The sequence below is a fragment of the Watersipora subatra genome, chromosome 6 (assembly GCF_963576615.1).
Source record: "Watersipora subatra chromosome 6, tzWatSuba1.1, whole genome shotgun sequence".
Classification (NCBI taxonomy): Eukaryota; Metazoa; Bryozoa; class Gymnolaemata; order Cheilostomatida; family Watersiporidae; genus Watersipora; species Watersipora subatra.
In genome coordinates, this window is record NC_088713.1 from 12201793 (window position 1) to 12224139 (window position 22347).

Below are 22347 nucleotides of genomic sequence, written 5' to 3' on the forward strand. Positions count from 1 at the left end.
GGACTGAATAACAACACTTGGTGCGCCATTTTGAGCGTTTCTCAAGGCTGGCTCACACTGTATTGCCGTATGTCCTCTCAGCGATTACTCGTCGAATATGTTCGCCGTAAACCGATGGCACTACAGATACATCGGGAAATATTGCAGCTGTCAAACTTGCCCAACAGTGAAACGAGAATCCATGACAGCCTGTACAATGTGTACCACTTCGGTGATGGTGATTGGCTGTTGCGTATTGTTTAATATATTTTCTTTCATGACAGTTGCTTGTGGGACTAGTATTTCATCAGTCTCATGACCAGACTGTATAATGGATAACACCATGCCTTGAACACCTTCGCTGATGTACACATGGATGGGTTTGTGATAGAGTGAATATTGTTTTCACTGCGGATCGCCAAAGTATTGAGTGATAAACACCTACATACGGGCGATACAGTGTGAACCAGCCTTTAGGCATCTTACTGGAATGAGGAAATCGGTCAATTACAGATCCTAAAACACGCTAATGTTTAATCCCTCAACAAAGCATCTGTGAATTGTATGGTTTAGGTACAGAGTTATGTATAAATATTCCTTACTATATCAAAATGAGAAAAACACACTTTGAATTCAAAAGAACGAAAAATAGACATCCCTGAATTTAGATGTCTAAATAGCAATTTCTTAAATCTTGCCCTATTTGATTTTGCCCACATCATCATTGAAGTTGTCCTCTCTTACAATAGTCATTGATAGATTTAAAAAACTACAGTTGAATAACTACCATAATACATGAGCCAGAACAAAGATTCTTGCATTAGATCACAAGTGCTTTTTAATATTTACATATTTTTTCCTTTACTAGAAGAAATTCACGACTTGAATGCAAATGCGAGCTTGTTTTGTTCGAAATACATGCTAGTTTTGGCTTAACAATAATTTATTTTTAATTTACCAAACGAAACCAATCTGTTATAAAACACAAAACATATCCAAATCATATATTACGTTGTTGCTAATGTAGACAGGTAAACCTTATTGCAATGTACTTTCAAGAGATTTCACAAAATAAGCTGCTCAACAGAAACAACATCCTATAAATCTGACTTGACGTACTTACAATGACTAAATGTTATGATGGCATATGTTAGTGGCTTTTGAAAAACATTTATTACTGAAGGCAGAGGTAGCAGATATACCACAAATTCACCAGAATAAAGCTAAAGTGTTAAGCCATCGTATATTGCAAATACAGTGCAGTATCTTTTGGAGAAAAAATTCCTAATGAACTATCGCAGACATCAATTTTCCAATTTAGGTAAGGATTGATGAAAACAGATAATCTACACAAAGACTCAACTCTATTTGTTAACAAGCTAGAAAAACTTTTCAATGTGAGCCCTCTTACAGCGACAATAAGAATATATCTGAGAAGGATATCAATTCCGAGTGTAACAAACTCTGTTCAGCCAATTCGGAGCCTTTTTTTGACTAACACAATTCCTCAGTCGCAATCGTACTAATATTAGCAGTGCTATGAGTAGTCTTAAATTTTATTATCCTGCTCTGATTACAAAAAAACTTTGATTTAAAGGTTTAGGACAAAAACACTAGCATTCACAGTCAAAAAAACTGTGCATAAGTAAAACAGCTTTTTTGCAGAAACTAATTTTTTCAGATCGAGCAAAACAGTTTCAAAACGGAAGAGTAAAGCCTGATTACTGCATTTGCTACGGCATGAGAGAACAAATAAATAAAACCATGACATGACCAATCAAATTAAAAGATACCAACCAATTAAATATTTGAAGGTCATGTTAATGTTGATATAGAACAGCGAGAGTTTCAGTCACACAAGAAAGGAAGACATAAAAAAGCTGTAGAAATAATCAAAGCCTTTACTGATTTTGAACGGACACAAGAATCTTTGGGAACATTTCAAAGTCAGCGACGTAGTCAGCAGCTGTGACCAGATTAAAACGAGAGCATCAATTGACCTAGTCGGATGTGACCTAGTAATGCAAATTTCCAGGTTGATATAATTATGTGGTTGTTAATCCTTCCGCAATTCAAATTAGGAATTGGCTGATAATGAGCATGATTAAGTTTTCCTGAGGTTATTGCCCTTCTTCTGGGGATATCTGAATAACCAGTAAACTTATTAGAGTTTCACACCAAAAGCGTCTCATGTTTATACTAACTATAGTGAAACTGAGTGATAAATAATGTAAGGCACATGTTGAACAACTAAAACTGGCTCAAGTCGTACAGCTATCTAACTAGCAGAAACAAACCAAATTGTTCAAATTGTCTCAACCTGTAGCAGGACAACTTGCCTATGGCCATGTGCTAACCTACTGCAAGACAACTCATCTACAGATATGGTCCAACCTGTAGCAGGACAACTTGTCTACAAATATGGTCCAACCTGTAGCAGGACAACTTGTCTACAAATATGGTCCAACCTGTAGCAGGACAACTGGCCTATGACTATGGGCTAACCTACTGCAAGACAACTCGTCGACAGATATGGTTCACCCTGTTGCATGACGGGTTGTCAACACATATCAACATCAGAAGAGCTTTTCATCGTATTTTTGCATTTGACAAAACTAAATTCTGACAACATGTCAGCAATATCACTATAACTCACCATTTTGAACAGCTAGTAGAATTCCTAGAAAATACATAAAGAGAAGGTGAGCTGATTAATGCAGGCGGAGAGTATTATCAAATAGCGGCTAACTAGCTTTTCTAATTGAGTACTGATTATTGACTTCGTGACGGCTCATCGAAACGCATACTCGCGAAAAACGTTCATATTTCTTCGGGTGACTGAGGCTGATAAGCAACAATTACAAAACTATACCTACCCATTAACATAACAAACAAAGAAAACAATAGTGTGCTGCACTAGTCTTTACACAGTGCAAACACAACAAGTCTGCTAAGAAGTTCGTTTTATGTAAAGACGAACTTACAAACTTTTTTAGTATATTTTATCAAAAAATATAGGCCTTTTTTTCCTCCTTTGCGATTGCTGTTTGAAGTGATTTGACTGCCAGGATGTTTCACGATCAAAATCGAAAAAATTTAGTTACAGTTAAAACGCTCAGATAAAACGAAAGTGAGATTATAAATTCTATAGTTGCAAAGAGATTGACCGAACATAGATGGATAATTCTGCAATTTATACGCAACAGCCGATATCGACTATAGCAACCAGTGCATACTTCTCTTCTGAGTCTTTTTACCGCAATCAGGTTTTGTTGATTTTAACCTTGAAACATCCTGGCAGTCAGATCACCACAAACACCAGAACCAATCGCAAATGATAAAAAAATACTGATACTTCTAGATAAAATTTACTAGTCACTAGTATTTTTCTATTTAATAGGAAGAGGTGCGTAACATGATTAGCCAGGTGAGATGTCGTGCACATCTATGAAAGTTAGCAAATAGAAACTAAACATAGCAAAGGAAGTTGGATATTAGACAGGAAGGGAGTTCACAACTGCTACACTCAACCAGTCAGGACCACAATAGCGTAAAGGGAAGTTATGTGCACCATGCAGTAGAGCAGACAATTCCGAGTGCAGTGAAAATGAAGGCAGCTAGCATTATTTGTGTAGTAGTTTATAAGATAATTCATATTGCAGAACAGTGACTAATAATCAAACAAAAATTTAGCCAAAATATCAAAATCAATTTTAATAAATTGAGTTATGGAACGAGTCCCACCACGATGCTGATCGACATCCACAAGACTACCAAAGCTGAGCTTGAAAAGTATTTTACGAATATTACTTTTAAATGGTTTGGTTACCAGGCAATATCACTTACAATGATCTGTGACCAGGCAATGGCGAAGTTGCATCACCAGCTGATTCATCATCTGTTTGTGAGATTCTAGAGCGAGATCGTTTCTTTGCCAGCCTCGTCAAGCTTAAACTACGCTTGAGCCTGCCGAGCACAGTTCCTTGCACTGGAGTACGGGCAAGTGCCACCCCGTCCCCTCCCATCACCGGTGCGGTGTTGTTAGTAGCACATCTATATGAAGCCAAGGCTGTAGCACTAAGGCTAGAGCTGGAACTACGCGGAGGTGGCAGTGTCTGGGAGGGGTTCACATATGACCACCCGCTAGATGAGTGCAATGAGAAACAAAACAATGCAGGCAAAATGAAAAAGCCAGTGCTACTCTGCTAGTTAGTTTGACAGATTCGGAGGAGACAAATTTAAATTTCATTTTGTCCAACAAAAACAGCTTTACTGTATATTATTTCAACACAAATTTTTAGTAATGAAATGAAGCTGGAAAATAATTTAGTTAGAAACAAAGTCAGACAAACTAGACTGTAAATTTAAAAATAGGCATAAAGATAGATTAAAACCTAAAGTTTTAGTCATTTTCCGAGCATGGAAACTATTATAGTGCTCAATTATTGCGTTTACGCATTTCATTTTGTGACAACTGTACAGCTTTCCGTGGCGACAAGGTCCATGTACTATGTAAAAAACAGTTATTTGCACCTCCGAATGTGTAAAACTAACTTCATATAGACAGCTCTTCTAGACAGGTTTGGTGCATGAAGAGAGCAGACAACTCAAGTCATATCCCAAACACGCTGCCAGAAGTGCTCGTTGCTGTCTGAGTTGAATCATATGATGGTAGGGATCAACTCAGGAGGCAAACAGAATGGAATGTGAAAAGAGACACTACAAATCATCGGTGAGGTTAGTAGAGTGAGAAAAGTGTACAACAGTGCACATGCATATTGGCAAACTACAAGTTTTGTAACATAGACCACATTCCTTATGGATGCCGGAGGTAACGAAACAGGGTCGCCCTAATACAAATTATTTTTAAATACTGAGAACAAAATAGTTTATACAAACAGTTCTGACATTAAAGGCATGGTGTCTTTATCCTAAGCGTCAGCACATACCTCATGTCTTGAACGGAGCCGCCGGACTTGGAATTAAAACTAGGGGAGGCGGTGCTTCTCTTCTTGTCCAGCTTGGTTATACTTCGAGCCCTTCGTATAAACTGCAGTTTCAATCCACCACCCTTCTTATTGCCCTGCAAGCATTATTGGTACAACGATTAATTTTGTTTTCTATGCAGTTAGTTATAATCTAGGTCCAACTAGTCATAATGCATAAAATGTCATTTGCACAATATGATGCAATTTTAACTTTTTGTATGTATAGATTTGAAAAAATTATTCCATATAAATTTATAGTTTCACTTCACAATGGCTTGATATAATTATAAACAATTCCAATAAAAGGAATCATTACTACATAGTAAAAATTCCTTTTATTGGGATTGTTCATTGTAATAATGAACAAGGTATGAAATCGCAGTTGTCTTCTCCTACTCACGAAGTTGCATAGTGATGACAACTCTTATACGAGACAACACCTAAAAATCTCATCTACTGGGTTGTTAACAACTTGTTTTATTTGTTTTACAATTCTCACAGCAAAGTGTGACAAATGCTCCAATGCCTGCAAATCCCCGATAAAAATAAGCAAAGTTCACTCATCATGATGACAGCATAGCAATGTAACAAAGCCACCTGCGATCATAGATGTCATGGATCCAATACTATTTGCAAATAGCTAAAGTAACCTTGCGAGTTAAGATAATTGATGCTACACAGTGAACTAATCCAGTCAAATTTTATTTGTATTAACTTATTATAACTAATAAGTTAATATGAATAGAGCCTTTGATTTTTATTAAATTTATATTATACAGTCAAACATGGATAACTCGCCCTCGGATAGCTCGAACACATGGTTAACTCGAACGGTTTTGTTTGGTCCGTTCCCACGCAATGATAAATTGCATCAGATAACGCGACCTCAACTTCGTTTACTCGAACAATTTTTTGCCCAACGGCTAGCCTACCGAAACGGTTGTTATCGGTTTAGAATATCACTTTATTATAAGCCATAGAGATAAACCTCAACTTTTAGTAGTTCATAGGCGTCATTATTACCATCGTCGGCAAAATATTTTTGTCAATGACTTTTCAAAAGGTTTGGTGAAATTTGATTTTTACCAAACATCCGCTTAGCGATCGTCCTCCGAAGGCAAGAAAAAGCTAGGTAACCTCGGCATACATTTCAAGAAAAATCGGCAAAATTGATCTTGGTTAAAATGCTCAAAAGAAAAAGATGTCTTTTCTTCTGAGCATTTCAACAGCGATCAAGTTTTGCCAATTTTAATCTGAAAAATGTCCTGGCAATCACATCACCTAAAACAACAAACAAATCTCAAGTGATAGAAAAATCTCTATACTCTCTGGTAAAAAAATTTTAAACTCTACATGAGAAGCATTTAATTCGAAACAAGCCATTTGTGCTTTTGATTTATATTGTAGTTTGCATATGTACAAGTATCTACTAATAAATACATGGACTTGTGACAGTGCTGGGATAACTTGAACGCTCTGATAACTCGAACACTTTCACTCGGTCCCGTGAAGTTTGAGTTATCCATGTTTGACTGTATTTAATTTATTTTAACCAATGAGTATAAAAACAAAGGACCATAAGAGTTACACGAATGACAAGCCATTTATTGTAACATCTTAACATTGCCTATATTTTAATGTTTTAAAATGAACTCCACTTAGTGTAAGCGACACGAAAAAGTTTGGTCCATACACCGGCAAAGATCTTTTGTTCAACAATAACAAAACAAATACAATCGATTCTTCAATACCCCATATAAACAACACAAAATCTAAATAAAAGTGAGGGAGACAAATTCCAAAGACAGATTTAAAAAAAAAACAAATCAACTTTGCTCTACCCGCTACTAGTGATAGAAATTGTACTATCAAGCCAGATTGCCCGATGTTGGCAGACAGTGGACAGTGTAACTAGACTCTCACGGCAGCCCAATCAGATAGTAGCGACTGAGCTCTGCCATTGCACGCAGAGGAAGGCATATGCTTATCGCTAGCTTGCATTGAGCAAAGGAAGTAGATAGATATAACATGATGTTGAGTCAGTGTGGTAAGACAGCCCGTGGGAAAACAGGATTAGTCAGCTGAGTCCACTGTGGCTGGTGTCAGTTGCCAAGCTTCTTCCTATTTATGGGCAGAAAGATGTACTGGTAACTTGTTTCAAGTCCAAAGTTGACCAACAATACCCTTGTTTCCATATGTCTATGTTTCCATGACACGCATAATTCACATTATGAGCATCATGGAAACACAGTGTGTGCTGATGCAAGACTAACTTATAACTGGGTGTTTTTCTGAACTCTACAGATTGTATAGCGACTGTGTCCCCATAAACGTCACATGAGTGAGAAACTTAAGCAATATATTTTAATATCCGATGCCTGACTACTTTGATAAAACATCGTTTCCTTGCGGAATCATTTCGTTTCATTGGTTTCCTTGCCTTTCACTGTGGAAGAAGAGATCATCAGTTTTGGCCTTAATTGAGTTGTTTGGGTCAATTGGGTCAATTGACAGAGAATAAGAGTGTGTGTTGATGCTTCATCAGAAAGCGTAGCCCATGATCTTTGTATACAAATAGTTCTTCATGATATGGCAATTTGATTGTTTGATAGCAATTTTTCAGGCAGATGATTTGAAAACAGCCACCATTTAAACAGATATCGTTTCGGCAATCGTAGAAACTAAATAATCGTGTAATGCCGATTTATCTCACGCCTGACAATTTTCAGATTGAGTGATTCTGTCACTAAAACGCCAGGACTTCTTGTCTTATAATGAGCTCATTCTATGGCCTTCGACGCACACGGGCATTCATAAAATACATGTTTATAATTATCACGCACGCAAAACAGTTTCTTTATAAGTTAATGATAGACAAAAGTCATTAACAAAGATTTACAGGTTTTTCACATAATAATATCGTGAACCATCTATATGCAATAACGAATCGATTTGTCTAATGATTTTTGGAAATCACGAAGCTTTAGCTTAATTTTTGTATATACTTTTGCCTTATAGCAAACTCATTTCGTTAATGCTCAAGACGGTTTTATTAAATTTGCTTGTGGTCATGAATCAAGTAATTACCATGTGGATAGGAGATCTTTCAAGGAAAAAGATCCATAAGACCTCTTATGCGCGCAACAGATAGCAGCTGCATACAAAATATAGAGAAGGTAGTCGTATAACTTGCGTTTTAATTAGAAAATATGATTTATTTGCAGTATAAGCTACTAAATTATCTGTGTTTACTTCCTTCAAAAGTTAAAAATATCATATTAAATGGAAATACGACTGACAACATTCATCACATGATCAACCAATCAAAGTCAAGTGAAGTCGAAGAACCTAACAACGAAGCATCCCGAAGAAGCTTTAAAGCCATGAGACACGTGGCGCGACGAGGAAGGAGAAAATAAGGAAACCATTCATCAAACCATTGACCGTTTGATATCTAGTCTTGTATATACAAGCATGACCCCTGTGACCCCTGATCAAAGATCATTTTAACAACTTTCTATGGCCTGTGACAAAACCTGGAATAACCCATTCCTTTTAAACTGAATATCATTTCAAGCTCCATGCTTGTAAAACATAAAAAACAGAAATAAAATAGAATAGTCTTTCAACGGTTTCAAAATAGTTATGTTTTTGAGGAGGAAGAAGAAACACGATTGCAGTACACCGAGTCTGATAGTGTATATATTTGTTATGAATAGAGAAACATATAGTTTTATTTTAAACCTTTCAGTACCAAGGAGAAGAAGTTTCTAGTTTTTGTCTATTTTTGATTCTTCATCACCAAGAAATTCAATCAGGGAGCCATTTTTCATTTCTCGGCCAGTCAGACGTGCCCTCAGTATTTCGGAGAGATCTCAAAAACTAATAACCCAATCGACCTGACACTTTGAAAACCATAAGACCGCACACCACAGTCACATCAGTTTCTCATTTGGTACCAAGGTTCAATACACCAACATATCAATAGATCGATAGGAAAACCAACCCCTAACGACGGCTTGCATGACTAACCCTACTTCATCCTATACCTCTTGTTACCATATCAAAACTTAGCATTTTCATAATGTCCACCTATACCATTTGTGAAGGTAGAAGATACATTAGCACTTATCAACTACCGTTCCCACGCGAACGCTATGTACCAAAGCAGACCTTGACCTCAGGCACAGGCAACAATAATTAACATACCAGCCTTTACTGAAAAAACATAAGGAGACCAGCGGCCTTAGATGTTTAGCTTACAACTATAGCTACCACTGAAGAAATTACAAAACCAGGAAGGATGAGTGTACCACCCGTATTATTATCCCTCAAACCTTTGTTAGGATTAGCCTTTCCTAATTACAGTTATTTTGAGGAATGGCAATGATTGTAGTACGATCTCAACCCAAAAAGGAAATAAATCATAAAATTGGGAATATATGATTTTACAAAAGGAAATACAACATGTGATATGTTCACTGAAACCATTTTAGGGTTAAAGGAATGCCTTAAGTTCTGACCAGCAGCGACAAAACACAACAGTGCAAAACATGGAGTTGTCTGCTCGTTTTAATGCTTTTAAGATTTTTCATCCAAAGACATGAATAGCAAAATTTTGAAACGTAAAATATCGACTCTGGTATGTAACAAGCAGCTGATTAGGCTTAAGGTTATCCATGTAATTGGAGTTATCTTCTATATGCTGTTTTTAACGATATGAGATTGTAGTAGCAATTACTCTATCGATCAGAGAACTAGAGAAAGATGAGGCTAAGGAACACACCTGTTCAGTTTTCTTCAAACGTGTTGATTACAATGCAGCATAGAAAAAATTAGCTATTTATCAAGATCCCGTGCCACGGTTTACAGTGGTGCATCGATAGGTTTGAGCTGATTTTCCTCTCTACTGATTTTGAACTCTACTCTGGTATACTTTAATCATGAGCAAAATTATGAGAGTTTATTTGAAATTAGAGGAGTAAGCAATTTCAATCCTGACTAGTCATTTGTACCACAAGTGTGTATCACCATGCGTGAGAACCTGAAATCACCATAAAATGGACCATAATAAAAGAGGAAACAACTCCAAATGTCATATCTGATAGAGCGTGAGCCGTAATTGTTTACAGTAAATTAATTGCATAATTACAAAATGGCTTGAGTTTCTTTAAAGGTCATCAAGACCGATATTGTTTCGTTTTATCAGGAAGTAATAATGAAAAGACATCATGTATGTTTGCATTTTTTTCTATAGCAGTGGTAAGCGAAGAAATTTTACTAAAATTCACAAAAACTGCTAAGTTGGTTAAATAACTAGCAAGCATAGACGCCTTGGCATTCTACTTCTTGGCAAGTTTTCATTCGTTGAAGGACAAATGCCTCTACACATAGGCTTTTAAGTCATGCAAAACCATTCTGCACGCTACTGTTCAATTCTCTCTCTCGAGTTCTATAAGGCGGCTACCTTCATACACTGGAGGCTATACATGCTTTGTCTAACGCATAGCTGCTTGAGCTACCTATTGCAGTAGGTATCCACACTTGCAGGCCACCAGCCGATGCTGTAGATTAAAGGAATGCTAACACATGCTGACACTGCTCACCGCTACAGACAGCAATGTGCTATGCGGTAAATACAGCGTGTTGATTCTTGTTTCTCATTGGCTAAATCTGTTAGATAAAAGTGGACCTCTACATTTTCTAGCGACCAGAAATGATACATTTACCGTGATGACCATTCTCTTCAAATACCCATTGCAGCATAAGTAGAATGCCATGGATGTCACATTGTCATTGAGGACACGGTGTTCAATTAAATTATATTGATTATTCGCCGACCGTTTCACAGAAACAACAGGACGTATCAAAAACTACAGTACGAGCAAATTGATAGAATAATGTTTCTACTATGCTACATTTTAGAGGGATCCATTCTTCTATAGCGCTGTCCTTCCTTTATAACAAAACACATAGCCTGGTATTCTTTAAAACCGAAGAAGTCAGTCTGAAAAGTGTTCAGAAAAGCTTTGCTAAACCGAAACCCAAGCTATTCAGAAGTTTGAATAGTTTTTAAAGGGTCTTTAAGCTAAGAACCTTACAGGCGTGAAAGATAGTAGAGTTGTCATAAACCGAGACACATGGAGGAAGAATTTTGAACACAATAATAGTTGCCCACGATTAGAAAAAATTGAAGAATTGACTAAAATTCAAGGTTTTAAGCTATCATTATGCTTATTTCTGAAATGAAGGTTTTTGATGGTTTTTTGATGGATTTTACCAGGAGTTGTTTGCATTATATAATTACTATGGGTTTCTATACCCTTCTATACAGCATTTTTTCCTTACAATGCCAATACTGGAACTAATTAAAATCATATGTAGTTGTAGTTCGTTGCAGTTGTACTTCCACAAACAGACCAACAAATGGAAACACGTAACACTGCAACTTGAACGCAATATCAAACGCCATATCAACAATGATAGAGAGAGGAAGTCGCACAACTAGTGACATCATTATGGCATGTATTCTTCTGAGCGTTTGATTCACGATCAAGTTTTGTCAATTTTAGATCACCTGGCAGTCAGATCGCCTTGCCATCAGAAATAATCTCAATGATGGAGAAAAAAAACTGATACCTTCCGATAAAATTTAATAAAATTTTGTGTAAGTTTATCTTTAACACTTCTATAGAGGTAAGAAGCAAACAAATGTTTTAAATATTATCCAGCGATGAAACGGACAGCGTTGATAATGGTAGCGACAATCTTAGCGATCATAGACCAGCGAAAAACCTTAGCAAACAACAAATACAGTCAAACATGGATAACTCGTCCACGGATAGCTCGAACACATGGTTAATTCGAACATTTCCTTTGGTCCGTTCCCACGTAATGATAAATTGCTATAGATAACTCGAACTCAACACTGTTAATTCGAACTGTTTTTTTGCCCAACGGCTACCGAAACGGTTGTTATCGCTTTAGAAAATCACTTTATTCAAAGCCATAGAGGTAAACTTCATCTTTTCGTAATTCATAAGCGTCGTTATTACCACCATCGGCAAAATATTTTTGTCAACGACTTTTCTAAAAGTTTGGTGAAAATTGATTTATACTGCGATACAGGGATGACTGCGGATTTCACGCGCGCAGGGATTTTCGCCACGCACATACAAAACAAAAATCGCATGTTGTTTTGTATGTGCGTGGCGAAAATCCTTGAGTGCGTGACCCGGCTAGCCCGTGATGAATAGTTTTCCGACGTTGATTCCGTGTTGAATCAACGTCGGAATGTTGAATGTTTAAAACGTCTTAAAATTGGTGTAATTAAACGTATACGTTGTCTGAGCTACAAAAAATTATTCATCGTTTGACCTAAACACAAAATACGTGTGTACATTCAATAAGTATCTATTAAAAAAGCGTGAGTGATATAGAACGTACCGAAAAACCTCGTAAAACTTCTAATTGAACTGCCTCGGAGTGTTGCTCTTAACGAATCCCAGGTAAAGTAAGGTAATCTGCATAAACTTCAAGAAGAAACGGCAAAATTGATCGTGGGTAAAACCCCAAAAGAAAAAGATGTCTTTTCTTTTGAGCATTTCAACAACGATCAAGTTTTGCCAATGTCAATCTGAAATACGTCTTGGCAATAACATCACCTCAAACAACAAACCAATCTCAAGTGATAGAAAAATCTCTATACTTTTTCATGAAAACGTTTTAAACTTTACATTAGAAGCATTTAATTTGAAACAAGCCATTTGTGCTTTTGATTTATATTATAGTTTGTATATGTACATGTATCTACTAATAAATAAATAAATATATGGACTTGTGACAGTGCTCTGATAACTTGAACACTCTGATAATTCGAACACTTTTGCTCGGTCCCTTGAAGTTCGAGTTATCCATGTTTGACTGTATATACATATACTAGCTGTGCCACCCGGCATTGCCCGTGTAATAGAAGAGTATTTGGACAGAAAATTGATTTGTATTTAACATATAACAACATTTGCCATTCTAACTTTCAAACTACATATTATGAGAAATGTTTTTTGTCTTATAAACGATGAGAAGTGGTGAGAGTTTTGCTATTAGCCAGTTTAATAATGTGAGCGAACAGCTTCTCGTGACGTTATGCTATGACCCGCGTCATACGCAAAGCAGTTAGGTTTTGCTGTGATATAATGACTTATATTGGCAGGCTAACAATTGGACTTCCGTAGTCTAGTGGGCAAGGTGTCAGACTGGGAATGGCTTGGTCCGAGATCAAATCCTCTTCGGTATGGAATATTTATTCCAAGATTATAAAATCTATAGCCAAATTTCCGACGACGACACACGGACAGACTTTGAGAAATATATTGACAGTCAAACATGGATAACTCGCTCTCGGATAGTTCGAATGGTTTTGCTTGGTCCGTTCCCACGCAATGATAAATTGCTCCAGATAACTCGACATCAACTTCGTTAACTCTAACATTTTTTTTTGCCCAACGACTACGGAGACGGCTGTTATGGCTTTAGAATATCACTTTATCCCAAGCCATCGATATAAACCCCAACTTTCAGTAGTTCGTAAGCGTCGTTATTACCATCATCGGCAAAATATTTTCGTTAACGACTTTTCTAAAGGTTTGGTGAAATTTGATTTTTAACTAATATCCACTTAGCGATGGTCTTACGAAAGCTAGGAAAAGCGAGGTAACCTTCGCATAAACTTCAAGAAAAATTGGCAAAATTGATCTTGGTTAAAACGGGGTTACAACGCTCAAAAGAAAACGATGTCTTTTCTTCAGAGCATTTCAACAGCGATCAAGTTTTGCCAATTTTAATCTGAAAACGTCCTGGCAGTCACATCACATAAAGCAACAAACAATTCTTAAGTGATAGAAAAATCTCTATACTTTCTCATAAAAACTTTTTAAACTTTACATTAGAAGCATTTAATTTGAAACAAGCCATTTATGATTTTGATTTATATTATAGTTTGTATATGTACATTTATCTACTAATAAATACATTGACCTATGGCAGTACTCTGATAATTTGAACGCTCTGATAACTCGAACGCTTTCACTCGGTCTCGTGAAGTTTAATTTATCCATGTTTGACTGTATATATAACTAGAGTTCCACAAACTGTTAAAATTAACCATCACTAAAGCTACCGCTGTATAACTTTATCATACAGCTCTCATGTTTGAGGCACAACATATATTTAGAGATGGCAAATAGTCTACATATCTTGATATTCAACTGAGCTTAAAGGAGATATCAGGAATGTAATGTTTGCTTTATGATAATTCTAACAAACGTCTTTTAACAGGGAAAACATTCCTAATTTTAAAAAATTTAATAGCATCGAAAAAGAACCGTTAGAACAATGTTGAATGTGGAACTTGATTGGTTGATATGCAAAACAGCTTAATCATCAGTCCTACATGGTCATGTGACACGATAAATGCAAACTTTAACATGTCTGGAGAATCGAATAAACAGGTTGATGCATTGAATTGCATGTTTTCTCTGTAACAGATTCATAGTTACCAAAAATGCTTTTATTGGCTGCATTGCATATCAACCGATAAAAGTATTTTTAAAAACTATGATAGTGTTTGGAACGCCACGGAAAAACATGCATTTCAACGTGTCAACCTGTTTATTTGATTCTCCAGACATGTTGAAGTTTTCAATTATCATGTCACATGACCATGTAGGTTCGACTGATGGTTCGCCTGTTTAGCAAGCAAAATCTTTATTTGTGAGAAGAGTACATGCCAAACATTCACTGCGACACTTTCGCTTTGAAATAAAAAAGTGGAATAAGACGGCTGGGTTATGGTTTTAACCATCAATAAAACCATGGAAACAGAAAGTCGTTGCATTGTTGGAGCAACAAGCAATAAAGGTGCAACAAAAACGACTCAAACAAGGTTTGAATGATCGATTTACTCTCTTAATTTCAAACTAATTGAGTCGACTAAGGTTTCGTTTCATAACGCCATAGAAACGATCCTGGAAAAATGTCGAGAAAAACAACTCCTTACCCACAATTTCTGCAGATCGCAAATCTAGTAAATAATCCAAGAAAGATGTGTTGACATCAACACAAGAGTGTGCAGATAGATGGTATAACTCCTTTACACAGCTCGCTGAATCACATCGAGCAATAGGTACACAGCTGCGTATCTACTACAGCCTCTGGGCCATCCCAAATCAGTTTAGTTCAAAAGAGCTAATCGCAAATGTAGCCTTAGCTTAGCGAGTTGAAAGTCTATCCTATTAGAGGGGCTTTTCTTAATCCTATCAGTGTCTCGACTAACAAGCTTAGAGCGTAGGCAATCAATGAGCGTGTGAACCGCTTGACCTTTCCAAACACAATGCTCGCGGACGAGATAAGCAAACCTACTGAAAGAAATATTGCGATTGTTTAAACCTACAATATTAAAAATTATAGCTAGCTATTATTGGAGCTAAGCAGAATGTAATAGATTTCTGAACAAAAAAAGAAGTAACACCTGATACATGAGTATTAAAATTACTTCAAGCCAAAAAATTTCCTTGTTGATACAGCTGATTAAATACGATATCGTGCAAGTCCTTCTACTACGTACTTTCAAGGGCAGCAGGTGAGCATTAAAAATGAAGCAAAATTCTTAACAGTCACTTTCACACTGAAATATGAGAAGAAATAATATTCCTTTAGCAAATTGTTGACCACAAGTAGTTATTGCAGTACTCTTACTAGTAGCAATCAATAGATAAGGAATCTGCAACACGGGAGATGATAAATCCAATGTGAATTTAAGATGAGCTTAGGCTACACAAAAATATAGTAGTTTTTTTATCAGAAAGCAGTTTTTTTCCATCATTCTCGATTTCTTTCAATATTGAAAGGCATCTGACTGCCACGATAGGGAGTTTTAAGATTAAAATCGACAAAATTTAATCGCTCAAAATAATGTAGGAAATGGCGTCACTATAGATTGCAGCTAACGGTACTATAGTTGATATCGGCTATTGCATTTAAGTTGCAATGTTACACTGTAGATGTCATAATTACATTTTGGCTTTATCTGAGCATTTTAACCGCAATCAAATTTTGTTGATTTTAATCTTGAAATATCTTGACAGTCAGATCATCTCAAACATTAAAAACAATTGCAAATGATTGCAAAACACCGATGCTTGCTGATAAAATCTACAATATTGTGGAAGTTCCTTTTTATACATCGACATTAAAATCCAAGGGTCATGGCTGTTAAATTTCTAGTGGAGAACATCATAATAGCCAAATACAGAGAAACATCCGTACACGACCTCCTCAATCAAACAATTCAGCGCCCAACCAAAAAATCCCAGTAGAAACCGTAGGAGCTGAGAATGGAAAGAGTCAAGTTCAATGGTCCCCTCAGCCATTCCCCATCGTTTGCTAACTTATAACACATATTATATTGCACAAAAAAGCCCGTTTTTGCTGCAAACTGTAGCAAAGGTATCAATGAGCTTCATGCAACATCGTTAAAGATATTTACAAACGTCAAAATATGGTATTTAGTTAATTTTCCTAAGGATAAACAGAAGTCGACATAAAATCTTGGCATAGGATAGAAACTGTACAAGGCCTACTAACCATTATATCGCGCTGCGCATTCAGATGCGAACAACTAGGGAAAATGGCTTAGGAACAATCGGTACTTGATGACATTATCAGATCTATATTGGCTCTCCTCTAATTGCGGAGTTCCCATGAAAGCAGCGTATTGCCAATTGTGAACCCAACAATGCCCTACCTTAGCTAGACAATAAGATTCTCTGAGTCATGTGACACACAATGAGATACCACGATAAAGCCAAAATGACTAACTTTGCACAATTTCAACAACAAGGCGTGATAAGAAATATTGAAACTAATTCGAAAAGTGCATAACTAAACTGATATATAAATTGACATCTAGGGCGCTTCGGTAACTAATGATCATGCATAATAGAGATGTACTAATATTCTGAGAGCATGCTTGAGATTCATAAACACGACAATCTGAAAGTTGGCATTATCAGCAACATGAAAATGACAAAAACCCGCGAGTCCAGCAGATTTTGTTATTTCATTCTTGTTAAAGATGGAAACTTCACTTTCAAATGATGTGCTAAAAATGCCACGAAAGCTATTCCATTTTAAACATTTTCCATGTGAACACTTTGATTGTTACTATTTCACAACCTTGAAGCTAAGGAGGGTAGGAGTGTGCCGTTATGAACATAAAATCTTGAGCTAATACCCTAGGACACTTAAGTATTCGCGGCATCTAACTTTCGCGTTTTCGCGGAGTCATCATCACGCGAAAAATTCATGCGCGAAACTAAACTATCATAACAAACTAGCGAAAATTCGAAATTAAATAGCTATGTTCTACGCAGGCCTGTATTCACTGGTTGCAAGTTGGGTGGCTAATGTTAGACGACTAGTTATGAACATCTGGGGTGTGGAGAAGGAGAGGGGGTGCTGTAAGCTCCCAACAGGTTTCTCTTATGTAGGGCCTCAGCCGGGCCTCTCACGTGAAGTTTTAAAAAATTTTATTGGCAAGTATCAACATTTTTCTATTTTTTGAGATTTGCTTTGTTTTAGCTGATGTGACTGACAAAACGTTTTAAAATTAAAACAGGCAAAACTTGCATGCAGTTAAAAAGCTCAGAAAGAAGACATCTTTTTCTTTTAAGCGTTTTAACAAAGATCATTTTTGCCGATTTTATTTCAAGTTCATTAAGTAGGATATGGGCAAGCAGATGTTTCCTAAAACTTGATATTTTGCAAACCTTTATAGAAGTCGTTTACAAGAATATTTTGCCGCTGATGAAGATAATAATGACGCCTAAGAACTACTAAAAGTTGATGTTTGTATCTATGGCTTCGAATAAAGTGATATTCTACAGCGATAAAAACCTTTCTATAGCCGTTGGACTATGAAATTCCTAAAAAGTTGGGGCGTCTTAGCCGGCCAACTGTCCAAGGGAATACGGCCCTGTAGTTCATTGATATCCACAACAAAATCGTTATATTAGAAATGCAGATAATTTTGTGTGTGATTGAGCTCATTGGGAAATTTCTAGTAAATTCGTTAATACACCGAATGAGCAGCATGGCGAAGCAAATTAAGATAACAAGTTTTTTTGGAAAAACCAAGACAAACGAAGAAGATGATGATATCAGTTTAGTCACCGAATTTGTAACTGATGAGGATGAAAGTCTGGTAGGTGAAGTCATACAATTAAATAATACTTATTGTAGTGATGAATTTTACTGCCAACCAAAAACGATAACAACCCTCACCAGGTCCAACCATGTTATACAGTTCTGGTTGTGTTGGTTGTTATCTATTTTCTTTTTTATGAGACATGTACTGTATTTGATTTTTTTTAAATTTGAAATATTGTGAACTCAAAACGTGCCATGGCCATCGCTTGCTATAAATACTTGAGATCTAATATTGGTACCATATCGGTCACGACGGAAAGGACCGAGACGTCATTGATAGTCCAAGAAACAAATGGCAGCAAGCGATCACGTTGAATTATCGATTTCTGCCATACATTTATACCTGCGGGTTACAAATACAAACTAGTCGCAAATATAACAACTTTTTTTTACTAGAGGACCGGACCTGAGGAATCTAATTTGTTTGTTCCACTGTATTTATTTTCACATCACTATATTTTCGCACTCATCAGAGCTGCGAAATTAAGTTGCAGCGAAATTTTACTCTGTGTGCTACTCACGAAACTAAATACTAGCGAAATATTAGTGTCCTAGGGTAATATGAATGTCTTTTAATAACTAGTCTTATCGCTCAGCAACTCAATGAGCACACAACTCCATATTCCTATCATCCGCACAGCATAATAAACCATAATGACTGATTGATAACCCATGGCCGTTATCTAAACTAGGGTTCAAATGCAAGCTTATAACTCGAATTCCATTGTCTATAAAAAGCTAGTTTTAGCTCCAAATTGAACCAAATGGGAATCAGTCTAATGAAACTGCAATACTGATACAATATTGTTAAAATTGAAAAATGCATAAAAACTTTGCAATTCGAAAATAATTTCTCAGAGCCCCAAGTAACTGCAACTTTAATATAAAATCTACATATGTTAACTGCCACCAAAATATTTAGAGAAATTGTAGAGAAGCTTGCAGAGAAATTTCTCAGTATTTCAATAAACATTTATCCGCTGTCGAAGGTTCAAATTGTGCTGCTGAATAGAGTCGTCCCTCCATTGCATTCCTTGCCATGTATACTCAGTCATAAGAGGGTTAGCTAGATAGACACAGCAAAGATTATTAGGTACTTGGCCCCAGCTGGTAAGAACCCTGACCATACGAATTACCAAAATGTGCTGTTTGAACTTATGTGCTGCAAAGAACTTATTATGGCCCACCTTGAAATAAAAAATTAACAAAATAGTAATATATTTTATTTGTGTTGATTCCTTTCATGTCTTCCTAAACTTACGTGTCTACAAATGGACCACGCCTGACCATGCGTCTGTCCAAAGTTACACTTAGATAAGGTGTGGTGAATACTAAAAACCTACCACTAGCTACTAGGCAACTAGTAAGGGCTACTGCCAGACAACACTTACCACAAGTGATATGATACTGGCTCGTATCTTGAAGGCGTAGGACGCTTATAAAATTAACAGTACATGAGAGCATAATTCCCATACATACTTTGGTTTCACTGTAGCCACTGTTTATGCTAGCTTTGTCAGAGGTTTCATCCGATGGATTCAGAGAGAAACTCGGTCGGGACAGGGTCACATTGGGCACACTCCCCCTTCGATCGTCTTCAACTGCTCTATCGTATGAAGAGTCTGCAATTAGATGGTAGAAATTTGAAAGCTTACTGAGTGGATAACTCCTACGAACCAGTTTCCTGATTTTGACTCAATAATACAAATTACCAAAAATTAATATGATCTACGGGAGAGAGAAATCCTTCAAAGATCGACTACAATGTCTGCTCAGCTTAAAAGCATGATTGCACAAACAATGTCTCTGAGATCATGGTTGGACATATCTAGGTCGAAGGGTAAGGGAACCTTGACGGACTGAAGACATGCCCAGTTCAAAAGAGCAATTTAGGGTTGGAATACAGTCCTGTCACCATGAGCGACCTTTTTGGGAGCTGAAGCCTCAACTGTGGTTCGCAGGCCAGGCATTTCAGAACACTAGGCTACAGTTGCTTTCCTATAATCTATCATGATCAAATCAAAATTAGGAATACAATAAATTAAAAAAGTATTCAACTTTTTTAAGACTACAAAGTTAGAAAACTAACTGAGTTATAAAGCAGAAGAATTTGCACATGTGATATTAGCAAATTGTTACACTTTTTGTTACTTGACTTATTCTTGTGTTTTGAAAGCAATCATAAGCTGCCGATCTATGGTGACACTGGCAGCAAAGGCTTGAGCTGTCCAGGTGACACTCATCCTAATAGGCTTGACACATTCTTGCTTTGGGGGATTGTTGTTTAAAGGCTGTCTCTCAACCGCCCCCATTGGTTAATTTAGTTATGAACTGAAGTTGGGGTTGGCAAAAGTTTATGCTGCCTCCAAACATGGAGTTCCGCACCCAAAATTTGGTTTTAGTGTAATTTACAGCTGCCATAAAAACAGCAACAAAGTTTCTCTAACATAAGTGAGTCATGCACATGCTGTCTGTAGTCAGTAAAGCATAGAAGTGTAACCTGACATCACTCAGGCTAGTGAGACTAGACCTTGGGGGGGCAGTGAAGTACAACCAAAACACTCATAGAACTCAAGCTTAAGAAGTAAATTGTCAGCTAATCATTCTCCCTTTGAACCAATTTACTGACAGGGGGCCCTGTTTGCCCGCGCTTCACCGTTTGCGGTGAAGCGTTTCTGCGCTTCACCGTTTGCAGTGAAGCGTTTCTACATTAATATTCACTGTCTTCCAATCTAAAGCTTTTTTCACTGCGGCACAGGTTCATCTCGGCATCAAAATTTAATTTTATTTTGGCCATCTCGAATAGTTTCACGGAAATAAAGAGATGTTATAAATGGGCACTGCTTGTACATGCAAAAATACAAAGAACAGCTTTATCATAGTAGTACAGACCATATCATGTTGATTCAAGTTAAAAATCAGGTTAGTATGGTAAAAATTTATGAATTATTTATATTTATTTAAGGACTTTAATAAGGCCTATAAAATCCCATTTTTTAGAATTCATCGTGAGAGGACAAAAGGAAAACCTAAAATTTTGCAACCGGACAAGCAAAAGGCTTTAAAATGTGTCTCTTTACAATGAATTTGATTGGTCAAACAATGGAATTTTAATACCACTGCAGTAAAGTGTAGTATCATAATTTATGCTAATTTCAAATCATATATTTATACATGATTTGAAATAAGCAGATAAAAATGCATATGCTATGATCATATCTGTATAGAATCTGTCAACTTTGTCACCTGCGATTTACGGATCTGTCATCTTCGACCATTAAAACATGAAAACAACTCAGCCTACATAATCATTCGAAAACTAACTTTTACAGCTGGTTGGTTTAAATATTTGAAATCAGGATAAAATGAGGATTAGTTTAATTTATAATTTATGGTTATTGACTGAATTCACAATGAGTAACAATGTTGCCGATGGGAAGTTTAGTTTTCTAACAAAGGAGTCCAGTATATTTAACCCACCACTACATATATAAACTGGCTAGTGATAACAGATAGAGGCATTATCACATTTGTTAAACAGAATATACATCGAATAATAGCAAAAGCAAGATTCTGTGATTAAGTTTCCATAAAAATCAGATACTGGACACCCAGTAGAGAGGATCATCATGAATAACTACTGATGCTAGATTACGTTCAGACTTCTTATGCGTAAAAATATGTCATTGATTTACAATAAGCGACGGACATGGCCTATGTGTACAAGTAAACTTAGAGTCATCCTCTTCACGCCTCCCATATAGGAGAATCCAATTTTAACATTTCTTGAATGTTAAAATGTTTAAAATGTTAAATGCTACAGCTGCTGTTCAGTGTAGCTTACCAATATTACATATTGGAATAGATCTCAAACTAATTTTTTATTTCTTTGCAGAAGGAAGTTGTTTCTTGTATCAAAAAGTTTGCATGTAGAGGTTATCAAAGAAAAATATATGATAGCATATTTTAAAAAAAAGAATTGTTACAATAGTGGACCGTTTCTAGTTAACTTCCAAAGCTTAAAATGAACTAATCTGGAATAATCCTGTACCAATGCTGACCGGGTTTCCGTGCAATCGGATGCGTACGCCCTCAGCAATCTCACTACATAAGC

General features: G+C 36.5%; 1 protein-coding gene across 5 annotated transcripts in view; it reads right to left on the bottom strand.

Annotated features, from left to right (window-relative positions):
* The window catches only part of LOC137398916 (ras GTPase-activating protein nGAP-like), a 140689-nt gene that overhangs the window by 51604 nt on the left and 66738 nt on the right, over nucleotides 1-22347 (bottom strand). For 4 of the 5 annotated variants that reach the window (XM_068085078.1, XM_068085081.1, XM_068085082.1 and 1 more), the window contains 3 exons: nucleotides 19713-19855; nucleotides 4929-5062; nucleotides 3826-4122 (listed from right to left, as the gene is read on the bottom strand). In XM_068085078.1, coding sequence (XP_067941179.1) covers nucleotides 3826-4122; nucleotides 4929-5062; nucleotides 19713-19855 — 574 coding nt within the window. The remainder of the gene's footprint in view (nucleotides 1-3825; nucleotides 4123-4928; nucleotides 5063-19712; nucleotides 19856-22347) is intronic. The other variant, XM_068085083.1, reaches the window with a different exon arrangement.